This window comes from Hemiscyllium ocellatum (genome assembly GCF_020745735.1).
Source record: "Hemiscyllium ocellatum isolate sHemOce1 chromosome 27 unlocalized genomic scaffold, sHemOce1.pat.X.cur. SUPER_27_unloc_4, whole genome shotgun sequence".
NCBI classification, from domain to species: Eukaryota; Metazoa; Chordata; class Chondrichthyes; order Orectolobiformes; family Hemiscylliidae; genus Hemiscyllium; species Hemiscyllium ocellatum.
Window position 1 is genome coordinate 824,187 of NW_026867509.1, and position 15,542 is coordinate 839,728.

The 15,542-nt window shown below is 40.9% G+C and overlaps 1 protein-coding gene across 1 annotated transcript; it reads left to right on the forward strand.

Annotated features, from left to right (window-relative positions):
* Nucleotides 1-918: 918 nt before the first annotated feature.
* On the forward strand, nucleotides 919-10,835 carry LOC132808242 (uncharacterized). The gene is made up of 4 exons (XM_060822064.1): nucleotides 919-967; nucleotides 4,518-4,809; nucleotides 5,566-5,633; nucleotides 10,468-10,835. The coding sequence occupies exons 1-4, from the start codon at nucleotides 919-921 to the stop codon at nucleotides 10,833-10,835; spliced, it is 777 nt and encodes a 258-aa protein (XP_060678047.1).
* Nucleotides 10,836-15,542: the final 4,707 nt, after the last annotated feature.

Sequence of the window (15,542 nt, forward strand, 5' to 3'; positions counted from 1 at the left end):
TGTGTTCTAGCTATTAGAGCCAATGCAAGTGTCTGGAGGCCAGAGAACAAACAAAGTTTATAGTTTAATACAAAGATAAAGTATTTTCCACAAAAAAGGCAACAGTTGTTGCTGAGAATTTGAATTTAAGCTGCTGACATATCAGTTTCATTGTTGGATTTAAAACGGTGGCCTTTAATGTCGAGATCGGATCAAAATTTAAACTTGTGCTGTCTTGTGCCAAAGATTAAAGAAGCGATAATATGAAGATTAACAGAAGACTGCAAAATGGCCTTCTGCAATAGCATCTAATTGCTCAGTCATTGTTTACACAAGAGTGTGCTTAACTCCTGTTTTAAACAATCCAACTATCAATGAAAGTTTAGCATGCAGATCTATTCTGAATAGTCGCATTCAGATATAATGTTCTGCAGATTGGCATCGACAGATTGGCAAGTTTTTTTTGCATAACCCAATGCTAAGATTGTCTGTGAGTACCTGTGAATATTGAACATCTTGAAGCATAGCTATCGCCTTCACACAGAGAATCACGACAGTGTGGAAACAGGCCCACAACGACTCTCAGCAAAGTAACCCACCCAGACAGATTCACCAACCTGATTACCTTATAATTACCCCTTGACCAATGGGCAATTTATCATTGCCAATTCGCCAAACCTTCACATGTTTGGATTGTGGGAGGAAACTGCAGCGCACAGAGAAAATCCATGCAAATACGGGGAAAATATGCACACTCCACATTGACAGTCAATTGAGATTAGTATCGAACCGAGTCCCTGGCGGCAATGCTAACCACTGAGCCACCGTGATACCTGCAGAACAATGCAGTCCGGATTACTGAAATTCAGTTCAGTGAGGTAAATGTCACCTGGATCTGAGTATAGAGAAAATGTGACATAAGTGACTCTCAAGAAAAAGATGCCGAGTAAGCTGATTAACATCAAAACAAAGGACAAGACGAATGCAGGTAGGTTCAGCAATTGCAGAAAGATCTAAAAAAAAACAAATCAATGTACATAAATATTTGAAGTTGTCCGATAGGGTAGAAAGAATAAAAAAGAAGTACATTATCTAAATGGCAAGAGTTGCAGAGCTCTGAGATGCAGAAGGGTGTCACAGTCCATGAAGAATGGCAGATTAGGAATGACGTGCAGGAAATAATTAGGAAAATTGATAGAATATTTTCATTTTTGTCCAATGGATCTCATAGAGCAATAGATTCATGTTTTGTTACTCGACCAGAGACGGCTATTCAACAGCTTAGTGTCAAACTCATGAAACTTTCGCACATAACCTGCGCACTTTTCTGATATACAAAAGAAAGGCTACTGCAAACAAATACGGAGGTAGGGCATTGAGGGTGCGTTAGAGGTTTGAATCAGGAATTGGCTGGCTGGAAGAAGACAGAGGGTAGTAGTTGATGGTAAAGGTTCATCTTTGAGTGCAGTTACTACCGGTTTTCGGCAAGGATCTGTTTTGGGATCATTCCTGTTTGTCATTTTCATAAATGACCTGGAGGAGGGGCTAGAAGGTTGGGTGAGCAAGTTTGCGGATGATACAAAAGTCGGTGGAGTTGTTGACAGTGACGAATGATGTGGCAGGTTACAGCGGGATATAGATAAGCTGTAGAGCTGGGCAGAAAGGTGGCAAATGGAGTTCAATGTAGGGAAATGTGAAGTGATTCACTTTGGTAAGAGGAACAAGAAGGTGGAGCACTGGGCTAATGGTCGGATACTTGGTAGTGTGGATGAGCAGAGGGATCTTGGTGTCCATGTACACAGATCTCTGAAAGTTGCCATTCAGGTAAATAGTGCTGTGAAGAAGGCATATGGCTTTTATTGGTAGAGGAATTGAGTTCCGGAGTCCTGAGGTCATGTTGCAGTTGTATAAGTTTCTGGTGCGGCCGCATCTGGAGTATTACGTGCAGTTTTGGTCGCCATACCATAGGAAGGATGTGGAGGCATTGGAACCGGGTGCAGAGGAGGTTTATCAAAATGTTGTCTGGTATGGTAGGAAGATCATATGAGGAAAGGCTGAGGCACTTGGGGCTGTTTTCATTGGAGAAAAGAAGGTTTAAGAGTGACTTGACAGAGGTGTACAAGATGATTAGGGGTTTAGATAGGGTTGACCATGAGAACCTTTTTCCATGTATGGAGTCAGCTATTACGAGGGGGCATAGCTTTAAATTAAGGGGAGGTAGGTGTAGCGCAGATGTTAGGGGTAGATTCTTTACTCAGCGAGTCGTGAGTCCATGGAATGTCCTGCCAGTAACAGTAGTGGACTCTCCCTCTTTATGGGCATTTAAACGGGCATTGGATAGGCATATGGAGGATAATGGGCTAGTGGAGGTTAAGTTGGCTTGGGTCGGCGCAACATCGAGGGTCGAAGGGTCTGTACTGCGCTGTATTTTTCTATGTTCTATGTTAATATCCAATGCCCTCTCTAGTATCTGAATTAAAACTGTCTGTAGCCTCTTCTAGGCTTTTCATCCATAAACATATGGCTCATTGTGTGAAAAAGAGCTTATGTCATCCTTTTTTGCAATGCTTCTTCCGGAATATTACAAGATTAGAATATCATTTTATTGTCACGTGCACATTGCAAGAGTACAGTGAAAATCATTTGCAATGGCTGTCTTCCTATGACGAAATATTAGGGGTACACGTTTTCAGTACAAATCTTTAATACAACAGTCAAATACAAGTAATTGCATTATTATACCAAGTTGAAGAACACGTTTAAAAATATAAGTAGACATTATGTCACAACAGCTCACCACAGTGTCTCTGTATGTGGTTGGACCTAACGCACCAGATCTCAGTCCACCATCCACCAGCAATCCTCGCTCTGCTCTAAGCCACAGTTCATTACATATCGGCATTGAACTGTTCCAGAGTAATTCATGGACTGCTTCCTCCGTACCAGTGTCTGCCTGTGACTCACTGCCCATACAGTGCTCTGTGGCTGGTTGCTGGCGTGCTCCTGTAGGACTGCTTCCACGTACTGTTCTGTTCCCCTGCTTCAAAACCGACAAACCTTACGCAGTTCCAGAGATCGTGGCCCATTTGCCGCTTCGGGGCTATTGGTTCATACTGTTCTCTGGGGCTAGTGGCCCACGTACTGTTAAATCTGTGTCTGCTGGCTATCGAATATTTTAGGAGTGGGAACACTTTCTCACATTCTATTCTGAACAGAAACTTATTCAGAAAGTTCTGCTTCAGATTCACATTTATTTGTGTGAACGCAACTGTCATTCTATGCACTGTACTGAACTCTTTAGTTCAGAAGAGTGAGAATGTATTGAAAGCAGTACACCGAAATTTTACTGAAGCAATGTCTCGAATGGTTGACTTGCGAAGTCAGCATGAACAGTTGAGACTTGTTCATTGGAGGCCAGAAGAGAAAGAGTCCATTTCACTCGCAAATATAAGACCTTGGGAGGTTTTCACAAGTCAAGTATATAAAGAATGTTCTATTCTCTCGGCGAATCTTGAAATCGGAATCCCAGGTGAATGATGAGGATTCAATCATTTACTGCACAGATAAAGATGATTTATTTCCTCGCAGAGGTCTGTGAGGTTTTGGAACTCTCTTTCTCTACAGGCACTACAGCAGGTATATGAATATTTTGAGGCAAATTTAAATACATTTTTGCTTTTGAAAAAGCATGGATCTTAATTGTCAGTCGATGGGATTGCGGAGGATTCAGATAAATCTTGGACTTTTTAAACGTCACGACAGGCTTGAATTGATGAATCCAACTGTCAAATTGTACATTGATATGAAACCCTTCATAAAATGAATACTTGAAGATGTTTCCAAACAGTGTTTCATGATGTTGACAATTCGACTGAGTTATCTCACATGTGAACCTAAGACTCAGAGGTCAGACAGATACGGATTGACTGAGTCCAAGGCGCTCTCCTCCTGATTATATATTGTACCAAAATCATGCCAATCAGTTCAGGGGAATACTAATGACTCCGTGTTAGTAATGGAATGTAGCGAGTGGGGTTTCCAGATTGTGAAATATATCGCGAGTCCCTGGACCAACATTTCAAGCTCAAAGAAAAGCACAAATGAAACCAGATGACCAACTTTCCCGCTCAGCTCTCTGGGTGGACGTAGATGCAGCCTCTACTCACACAACAGTTTCCAACCCCACCCCCTGTACGTCAGTGTAACGTTGGCAATGATTTCACATCCGGATCAAGAACAGCTGCATCTGCATGTTAACTTGATCATTCTGCTTCATTTTAGTCCAGCTCTGAGCTGCCTTCTCCCAGAGGAGCAGTCAGCTTCCAGACTGCATGAAACATCTGCTACACCAGGCAGCAGCACGATGGGAGCTATACTTGTCCTTTTACTGTGTACCTATACACTCGGTTAGTACGGATCCAACAATCCAACATGGTGCACAATTAGTACAAAGCTTCCCGAATCCATGAAAAAAAAATCGGCATTGCCTCTGGTTCAGTTCCTTTGTGCGGACTAATATCTCTCCGTTTAATTTCCAGAATCCTTTTGTCAGTCAGTGGTACAGTCCCCACCAGCGGACATCAAGAAAGAGTGCCAGTCTTTCAGCATCGACTGCGTTTTCTACGGTGGCTTCTTTGCACGTCCTTTAGAGCGGGGGGAGTTCTTCAAACAAACAGAGACTGGAGCAAAACGAGAGCGGATCTTGTCAGGAGGACGGTTTGTTGTGAGGACGAACACAGCAGAAAAGACATTTTCGCTGCAGGTTCAGGATGTGAATGTTAAAGACACTGCCACATATTATTGTAAAGCCTGGTATAGAGATAGCACACAGTGATTTGACCCGGCCTCCCACCATACCAAAAAACTCTCCGCATGTTATCACAGATGTAAATGAAATTCCGAAGCCCTTTAGCCTTGAACTCCCCACGTCTCCATCTCTGACCACCAACTCCACAGTCCGGTTTATACCAAAACTAGGTTGTCGCTGTTATCATTTTGAGTTTTGTTAATGCTGAAAACGTTCGTTAGTGATGTCTTTTGTTTGATCGCTGTTAATTAATCCGTGTTGGGAATGACTGATCCCTCTTAAGCGTCACTAATAACAGATGGGATCCAATTCTGATGCTGGGACCTGCAGCCGCTTTTAAAACAAAAAAAATTCGCTTCTGATTCATACCGAGAGATTTGATGCTGACTAGAAACATTGTGTGACTACTGGGATTACACGGTGAATGAGACCTAAACAAATATCATGTCCAATTACAATCAATGTTCTGTGGCACGTCGCTCCGTATGCATTAGAAGAAATTGGCGTCCTGGTTTGGTTTTATTGTACTTTCTGACTTCTATTCTGGATCTTTTGAATTGCACTCAATTTTTGAGAAGAGCTAATCTCCAGTTCAGGTTATTGTGCCTTGTCTCTGAGATTTTCGAATTTCCTCAAGGACAACTTGAACTGACGTATTATATCCAAATTGGAATTGAGTGTACTGACTCAAAGCAACTCGATAATGAGGTAGAACCGAGTGATGATTTTTACCCCAGAGATTGGTGTATCAGTAGTTTTTCTGCAAAGGTGTGACCGAGAACCTTGTCACTGTGGTACTCCGACGAAGCAGTGGATGGATCCGGGACAATGGTGACTGTCACAGCTGGTAAGTGAATTCAAAACAGACCGTGTTCAACACTGTGCAGGAAACTACTTACTGTAGTTGTATTCTTGTGATCTATATTCCCTCAACATAACTTCATTTAAAATAAACATTTTTCTAAGGTAAGTTTTCATTGCAATTTTAGATCTGAGAGCAGAATTAGCAGTATGAGTCAGGGCTGAGAGTAAAACCCGAGACAAGAGACAATAGGTTTGGTTGACCTGATCTGTATCATTCTTATTAAAAAAAAAGACATAAGATAATGCAAGCATAATCCCAGTCTCTCACTCTCAATGTTAATTGTTATAAATGGATTCAGGTTATCAAACTGCTAAGCCCCAAGCCCACATGTTGAATTGGATGTTACTGCGAACAAAGTAGCTGTCTTATGTGCAAAGGATTTTTGTCTGATCCTGGCAATGGGAATGAGGAATCAGGAAAGAGCACCTTGTTGTACAATGATTTGTCTGAGACCTGGAGTGGCACAAAGCCGAGAACATGTTAGAGCAGGCTACAGATTTCCTAGATTTAGTCCTGGCAGAATTTTACAATTGGGCAGTCAGTGACTGAATTTAATTTTATCCTTTCTGATGTTTCTTTCTGTTGCCTAAATATTCGCATTAATTTCATCCCTTGCCTCCCTTAGAAAGAAACGAATAACTTCAGGCACCCACCCATCGTAAATGTTAATATTTGAAATGCTGATGGTGGCTCTTTTCGACTGGGATCTCGAATTTCCTGGCAAAGCACGAACAACCAAATTAGAAACGAATGCAACTTTCCCTTTGTGTTCAACTTTTCAATTCATAGAAAGCAGACAATCAACGCAGTATTTAACAGTTTGACTCGAATCTAGATAATGACTGATTTTGATAAACTGGCTCGTTTCAATCTGATAATTCATGGTCTTTTCTGACTTTCGCACTCAAGGACCCCTCCAAGTGATGTCTGGTTTTAAGATGTTGCCCGATTTGTCACTGTAGACGTCTCCAAAGTCCTTCTTTAATAACGACATTTTTTTCCAGGTTGATTTCATGCCACCCTTGAACAACCCTCTTATACAACTGAACTCGTTAATTTAACAGTCGTGGAAACAAGAGACATAACTATCCACTGTCTGTTGAGTCAGTCTAAATGCAGAGGCGAAGTAACCTTTAATATCAGTGGGTTGCTAAGGCCTTGTGTTTCGTTTTGCTTCTTCCTTTCACAGTAAGCGGATCTATTTTTCGATCAGAGGGTGGTGGTGCAGTGTTGCTCTGAGATCTGTGGGACTGTGACCAGCGGTGTGTCACAAGGATCGGTGCTGGGTGAACTGATTTTTGAATTTGAATAACGGAAGTCTAGTTAATAAGATTCCAAGTGACGCCAAAGTTGGTGATATAGTAGACAAAATAAGTTACCTCAGAATACAACTGGATCTTGGTCAGATGGTTGATGGATTGTGGAATGGCAAACAGTGTTTCGAATCGATGAAAAATGAGATGCAACCTTTTTTTAGGGCAAATAAGGGCAGACATCTACATTTAGTGGTAAGGACCTAGTGAGCCTTGACAAATAAAGAGGTGTAATGCAGTTTCTTCGTAATTGGAGTAGCAGGTAGACAGTATAGTGAAAAAGGAGTTTCCGAAGGTTCCCATTCTTTGTCAGTGCATTAAATATAGCACGTAGGACGGTCACGTTGCACCTGAACAGGACATTGGATAGGCCATTCGTATACTGCGTTCAATTCTGGTATCCCTGCTATAAGAAAGATATTGTGAAACTTAAAAGGGAATCAGAAGATATTTGCACGTATGTTCCGAGAGTTTGAGGCAAAAGCGGACACATAATGCACTGAGTTTTTTTTCTCCCTAGAGATTCAGAATCTGTGTTGTGACATGACAGAAGTTTACAAAATGATGAACAGAATAGATAAAGTGAATAGTCAATACCTTTTCCACTGCGTGAGGAAGTCGAAAATTAGAGAGCATCGCTTTCATGCGAGGTGGGAGATTTATATCGGACATAAACGTTAACTTTCTCATGTTGAGTGTGGAGTGTTTTTGGAATGAACTGCCACAGCAAGGAACAGACACAGTTACAATTGCAACATTTGAAAGTCAACAGGATAGGCATTTGAATAGGAAGGCTGACGTGGGATGTGGGATAAATGCTGGCAAATGGGACTAGATTAATTGAAGATTCCTGGTCTTCATGGACGACTTGGTCTGATCGGTCTGTTTCCATGCTACACATCTCTTTGAATCTATGATGCTGAACTTCAATTGCAAGCCCAGGTTCACAGTTATCGATAGTATTAAAGGGGGTTGTGTTACATTAACCATATAGCGAAACCAAATGCATGTGGAGATTGGTCCAATTGTATATCACTCAATGCGAAAGCGCCTTACAATACATGAAGCGCCAAGACAATAGATAGATATATTCAGGGGAATTTATTTGAACTGAGACAGTTCAGAATATGAAGCTGGCTGACAAGTGGAGTGGTTGGAACGAATGGTTCATTATGGTGATGGCGTCATTGCAAAATAGAGAAAGAAAACTGGAAGGGAATGTAAGGAAACGGGAATCAGTTAGAAACGTGTTAGTTACAGTTCGGGAGGGAGAAGGCATTTAGAATGCACAAAAACAGATGCAGTCAATTGCCCTGAATGGACTATTCTTGATCTGATGTCTCCATGTGATGCAAATTTCAGAGAACACCTTGCCAGTAATCGTGTAGAACTGTTCATCAATGGAGTGAAGCACTTGAAATTGTCAGATATTCTGATAATCTAGTTCTCAGTGACAGAAAATCTACTGTGTAAGTGGCAATGCCTGAACCCAAATGTCAATTGTGCGACTTTGGGACCAATTCACAGGATGGGAAACAGCAAGCCAATGTCACAAAATGAGAGTTATAGATTTTGAAATGAAATTATTTGAAGCAATTATCAGAGAAGTGAAATCAAGCGAGATTAGTTCCCTGGTATATGGAAAGACGAATAGTTCCAAAGTTAGCCTGGTGCTACAGTGTGGTTATGGAATGTTGCAGAACGTTGACATACAGGCATAAAATAATGAAACTGTCGTGATAAATTGCAAAATAATGCAATCAGTCTCATAAGCTGTACTAAGAGGGGCATTCAGTCCAAAAGCAAATAGACTGTTAAATCTGAAGAACACGCTTTGAAATCGACGAGAACATTGTATTAGTTAGTGGGAAACGTCATTTTGGACGGATGGGAAGGCAGGAGAGAGCATGCAGAAACATGTACATGAATTATTTCATGGTACAAGGACTTTGGAGCTGGAGATGGATTGAAGATGTTCTGTCTACTTTTCTTCAAGATGTGAAGTGTGAAAAAAAATCGAGAACAAAGAACAATACAGCACAAGATCAGGGCCTTCATTTCTCTGAGTTTCCATTGACACATTTTCCCTTCCATACCACAACTTTCTCCACACATGATCTGTATCTTTTCATTCCCTTCCTTTCAGTGTATTCGTCCAGGTACTTGTTGAAATCTGCTACTGTGCCTGCTTACATCGTCTCCTTTTGCAACGCCTTCTGGCCACTCCCCTCTCTTTGTGTGAAAAACTTGGATCGCGTACCTCTTCTATGATCTCCCGCCTCGCACCTTGAACCTGTTTCGCCGTGGAATTCATCCCTCCACCCTGGGAAAAAAAACTCATACTTTCCATCCTCTTCATGCAATTCACAATCTTACAGGCGTCTGTCAGATCGCCCTGCAATCTCCTGCGTTCCTGTGACAACAAACCCATTCTACCCAAACATTTTTCACAGGTAAACTCCTCCATACCAGGGAAGTCCTGTCGAACAGTTTTAGTATGGGCCCAAAACCATTCGCTTCCTCCATACTTAATGAAGTTAATCAAATTCATGAACAGTGTGAACAGAGCAGATAGTGTCAAACTGCTCCAATTGGTGGAAAGCTCCAGAACTGAAACAAACACATTGAATAGATAAAAGAATCAATGACGACTTAAGCAAAATGAATTTAATTTCAATGTTTGTGATGTATAATGTAATTCCTGAGACTGCAAGAAAGGCAAACTTGGCCAAGGTGTTCTAGAGGAAATTGCATAATTATCTAAGAAGGAAGTGTGTGTCAGCCGCTGGCAGAGAGTGGGAAGTGGTAGTCGTTGAATTCCTCATTCAGAGACACAGTATGTGCACGTCAGACCGAATGATCTTCTGCTGTGCCAGTACTGTTCTTAATTATCTTCCCGAATACTGTGGCCTACAGATACTTACCGTTCATCTAGGTCAATAACTGCTGATGAGTTTTATGACGTTCTGTTGGATCTTACTGACCATAAAGATGTAACATGGCGGGGGTAATTGTCTGTTATGTAAATCTGCAGAGTGAACATCTGAGTGAAGAGGAGCATGAACTATTTTTTTTTCCCAGATGTACATTTAACAGAAATACAGAAGAAGATTTTTAATAAAATCGATTGAAGCAGACAACACAGTATCGGTAGTGCATGTGTAGATTCTTCAAATAAAACCAATTCCTCCCATTCTGTAGTTTTTGCCCGTTCTCCTGGGATCCTTCCCTGTTGCAGTTCATTTGCAAACTCCGTTTGAAATTTAGTCTTAATTCTGAATTCTTATCATGCATTCTGATGTTTGAATCTGGTAATAACAACGCACTCTGCCAACAGCAAGAAATTGCAGCATCTGGATATTAATTTGTTAATTATGATGAAGACCGTGTCAAAGCTGTGTTAAATTAAGAAAAAATCTCTTAATGACAGAAATGTTTGCACGATTTCCAGGTTTCCAGCACAACCAGTGCTCTAAAACCTTTTTTCTTAATATGTTCTCCAGATTCCCCGTCCCTGGTGTCTCACAGCCCTACTGTCAAAACCTCAGTTGCAGTTGACACCATTACTTTAAGCTGTAAATATTCAGGATTCTGTCAGTACACAGTTTACTGGTACCGTCATGCCCCAGGACAGGCTCTGGAATACCTGCTTCAGAGATACACTTCAGGACAGCAGAATAACAAAAATGCAGCTGGAGGAAGAATTTCTGCTGATATTGACTCTGCAGCGAAAATTACTCGTTTATATATCGCCACAATACAACAAAGTGACTCTGCTGTGTATTACTGTGCACTGAGTCGGCGCTCAGCATACACTATGATCCAAATGACGGAGAGAACTGTACAAAAACGTAACCAGACTAACGATTAGGACACAGTGACACAGAACACAGACAGAGCTGTACAAAAACCTGAACGTCCTGACGATTGCAGCAACAGCAATACAGAGAACAGAGACAGCTGTACAAACAAATGAAGTGGTTTGCAGTTGAGGGATATGGGAAACTTGAAATCTCGGACTGCAGCATAGAAACTTCATTCATTGTGTGGTAATCCATCGTACAGAATGGAAAGATTATAATTTTATGAATGAGTTTGTGATTTCCTGAAAATTAATTTTAGATATTACTTTCTACATTTTTCAATACTTGTCTTAGAAAACTGGTACTTGGGGAAGATGGTTTGTTCTCTTCTACGCAGGGAGAGAATAGAGAAAGCAGATTCAATGAACACTTACAGATTTTTTTTCAAATTTGTGGAGTTCTGGAGAAGCAGAAAGAGTCCGGGTAACACTGCTCTAGATAGCAGTGATAATAACAACATGGCAAATGCATGAATATTTGATTTTAAATTTGTATTTACATTTTTGGAGAGAAATAACTCCCAGTTAGACAAGTACTTTCTAGCAAGATTTTATGTGAATGCATAAACTGTGTTTCTTAATGTTCACAGAAAAATCAGATGAAAACGATAGATTCAGTTCAGCTGAGTTTCCATCATCAACAACTAACCATTTCCTTTTATTACTTTAATTGTCATGGAAGGTGTATTCTTCCTTCAAGGGAGTAGATTTTTCCACTTCACCTTAATTTGAATTTAGAAGTTAATTTTATTTTGTCATATTTTATTCCTTGAATAAAATAACTTTGGTTAGTTTGAGGTTTTACACCATCATGATAAACTGCTCAGAAGACTCAACTGTCAGTTAGATTCTGTTTGTGCAGGTTCTGTTGTGGTTTTACTGTTACTCACTAGCATGTGCAACTTCTACGTCCTGGAAAACTTAAATTCCCGAAAAAAATTTTCCTGATTCTGTCCGGTGCTCCACGAAACTCCACGAGTTTTACATTATGTACAATGCTCAGGACAGGGGTGGGCGAATCAACTGTCAACTGGAGAATGACAGAACTTTGTACTCTACAATAAAGGTTCACCGCTCTAACCACAGCAAACCAGTTTCACCAAGGCATTGTGCTCTTCTCTTCCGTTCTCCCCCTTGTAATTTTTCTAAAATTGACATCACCTCCACGAACTCCATGCAATCGACTGTCAATGAGGTCTGATGTGATTCGGTAACAAAAATATTTCTTCTCGAGCTGTGCTGTTATTGAACTGATGGATTGGTCGTTCTTTATTCTTCACCAATCCACTAAATAAGGAATTTCTAATCCTGCCTCTTTGAACACACGCGGAATTTGAATTTTTTTTATAATATCAGCTCTTCATTCCCGGTGTTACAGTTCTTATGGACGAGAGGAGAGCACGTAAAAATATCTTAAGAAGGGTGCCAAGACCCTAACATTTTCTTATTGTAAAAATAGATGCGAACTCATTGTTCCAGATATGATGAGACTGATGAAATAACACAACATTAAACAAAACACAACTAATTTATGTCATGAAGTTAAAATGCAAACAAAAGAAAACATTATTTAGAATAACTTAACGAGTGAAAAACATAACCGCTTAATACATAAAGTACAATTTCCTAACTAATTGTTCGAACACAGTAACTACCATAACAGTTCCCTGGAAAGACGGCATTCGAGAAAAGCATTCCTGCTGGAGCTCTTCTACCCCGCCTATTCTTTCTCTTTCCTTCGGTTAGTTTTCTCTGTTTTTTTCTTGTTCTCCCTTGAACCCCAAAACCGAATCGTTTTGCAGCAGCAGGCATGCGTCACAAGTACCAGAGCAACGAGGCCTGACAGAGAATCTGGTTTGCAAGCTCTAAATTATCGTTGTAGGTAGCAACGACACAGAATCCCTGGAGCAGCGCAGGGATGCAAGTCTCTGATCATCACGTGAGCTGTGAGACCTAGAGCAGCACGGGAGGTCGCCTCGGTCACGTGAGTATTAGCGAGATCTGGACCGAGACTGGCATGGGGAAAGCAATACTTGAACTTACCTTGGAGCAACTGAGTGCCAGAATGGAGCGGACTGGAGGCTTGCAGTGGAGTATAGACGGCTGGTAGATTAGAATCAACGTGGATGCGCTATGCTGAGGTGCAACGATGTCATGTGTATTTATAATGTCTTATCTTGCTGTAATGTCAAACCTTTAAATATGTTCTTTTTTCGATCTTAGTTTTAAACTCTGTAAAGTAATGCAACTACTTGTATACCTCTGTTGTATGCAAGATTTCTACCAAGGTACTTGTACTTAAGATGTCGCCTTCAGAAGGCAGATAGTTAAAAACATTTTCACTAAATTCTTGCAAAGGATTGCATGTTACAATAACGAATATGCTATTCTATTCTATTTTGTTACATTAAGTTCTGATTTATTACATTGTATTCTCAACACACCTCTTGGCAAAGAGGTCAATTCAAAGACAGTTTTTTTTTCATGTACTTCTCCAATACAAGAGGGAACAACATCAAGAGAGATTTCACAAAAAGTAGCAACTCAGAATTATTCACTGAAGCGTCCAGCTCTTCTGGGAATACAATCAGCTTCTGACTGCTCAAGCTGAAAATATCGAAGTAACCCTGATTACTTACTGCATGAATACTGATTACTTCAGCACAGATCAGACATAAACCAGGCTCTCAGACTCCTCGTTAAGTACAACAGGCACCTCTACAAACAGTTATTAACTCACCATCACAAGTTACTATCACAACTGCCTTTTCTGTCGCTGATGCTTCTGTTTTCTTTGATGAGTCGAAACTCATTTGTATTTCTCACTGCATGATTACATTTTGTTTCCTGTACACCGACGCTAACTTTTCCTGTTTTACGAAATGACATGAAAGTTACTTATTTCCTTTTGCTTAACTTTGCTCCTGTTGTTAACTTCAGCGTTAAATCATGGTAGGAGATCCTATGCGCCTCCAGTGCAATTTGGTAATTCAAGGACAGTTCCCATATCCCTGATTCCTTCATGTGCAGGATGTGTGCCCAGATGCAGCCCCTGTCTGACACTTTGATAGCTCGGTAGATGCGGGTGGACTCACTTTGGAGCTTCAGCGAGATGGAAAAAGCTATGGTTAGCACGTTTAGTAACTTGGTGACACTATAGATTAAAAAACACTTAGGAAGAGTGATCAAAAGTGTGGCAAAGCTGTCTCTTTAAAAAGTTATTTTGTCCATAGATTATTTTTAAAAATGGTCAGAGATACAGAAATATTGGGAAATATCCTAGTGTAACAAAAGCAGGAGAGTGTTCTGTTCTCCTAGTTCAAGATTTTATAAGTTTCCTATTGTTGTATCAGTCAGAAGCTGCTGGTTTTCGGTATAACAACAGAAGCTGAGGCAGTGAATAATGTTCAATGCTTCAGGAGATGATGCTTGACTGATTTTCCTTTTGAAATCTCTTCTCCTGTAAGGCTCTGTGCATGAAATTAACTTTTGCCGTGATGTGTGTTTTTTAGATGTTATAGGAAATGGAACAGCTCCTTAGCTAATTTTCTGTGTCGGTCATTTAAGTTTCCAAAAGTTAAGATCTACTAAATTCTATTTCCTATTGTTTGTGTTTCAACTGTAGCGTTTAAATGAATTCTGTTTTGCTTCAAGCCATGTGGATCAGTCAGCTGCATCACACCCGGAACATCACCTCACATCTGCCTTAAGATAAGGAAACGCTACGTTCCAGATTACCTTCTCAAAATATGTTGAGGGGGTCTGACCTAGGCTATAACAACAGGCAGAGGAAGAGCACGAAGGCAGTGCAGGGGTCGTCTGCAGTCATCTCCCTTCAGAACAAGTATTCAGTTTTCGACACTGGTGGGAGAGATGGTTCACCAAGAAAAAATTGCAGCAGTCAGGGTTATGGTAAGATGGCTGGTCATTTTGCACAGGAGGGAGGATAAAACCTGTCAGAGCTGGAGTGATTGGGGAGGAACTTGTTAGTGGAACAGGGAGATGCTTCTGCCTCCACAAAAGAAAGTTCAGGATCGTATGCTGCCTCCGTGATGTAGGCGTCAAGGAAGCTTCCAAGCGGCTAAAGGACATTCTGAGGCCTCGCGGAGTTGGGTGGGGGGACGTGGAGCTGGGGAGAGAGTGAACTTGCAGCTGTCATGATACATATAGGCACCAACAACACAGGCAAAAATCGGAATGTTGTCCAATGAGCTGAATTTAGGGAGTTACGTATGAAAGTTAAATGTAGGACTTCAAAAGTAGTCATCCAGGAAATGCTACTCGTGTCACATGCAAGCCAGAGTGAGAATAACTAGATAACTAAAAGGAACAGATGGCTTGGAGGCTGGTGCAAGATGGAGGGATTCAAACTGATGCCACACTGGATCCGGTTCAGGGGAAGATAGGACCGGCATAAACCAAACGGTCTGCACCTGGGATGGACGAGAAGCAATGTCATGGGGAAGTGATTTCTATTGCTGTTGGGTAGCGTTTAAAATACTATGGCAGGCGAATGGGAAACAATGCACAATTCGGAAGGACGTGAAGTTCGGACAGAAACAACGACAGAATGTGAAAAATTGAAAGTTGAAGGCAGAGACACGAAAGACAATAATAAAAATGAGCAACATTATGCAGTGATTCAGAAATCGCAATATATCTCAAACCAAAATGACCTGAAAGGTCTGTACCTCAATGCGATTGACATTTCAATCA

Coding starts and splice junctions, on each gene's coding strand:
- LOC132808242 (XM_060822064.1), top strand. CDS start 919: ATGCCGAGTAAGCTGATTAACATCAAAACAAAGGACAAGACGAATGCA. Junction 4,810..5,565: donor TGGTATAGAGATAGCACACA/GTGATTTGACCC, acceptor GGTGTGACCGAG/AACCTTGTCACTGTGGTACT. Junction 5,634..10,467: donor AATGGTGACTGTCACAGCTG/GTAAGTGAATTC, acceptor TATGTTCTCCAG/ATTCCCCGTCCCTGGTGTCT.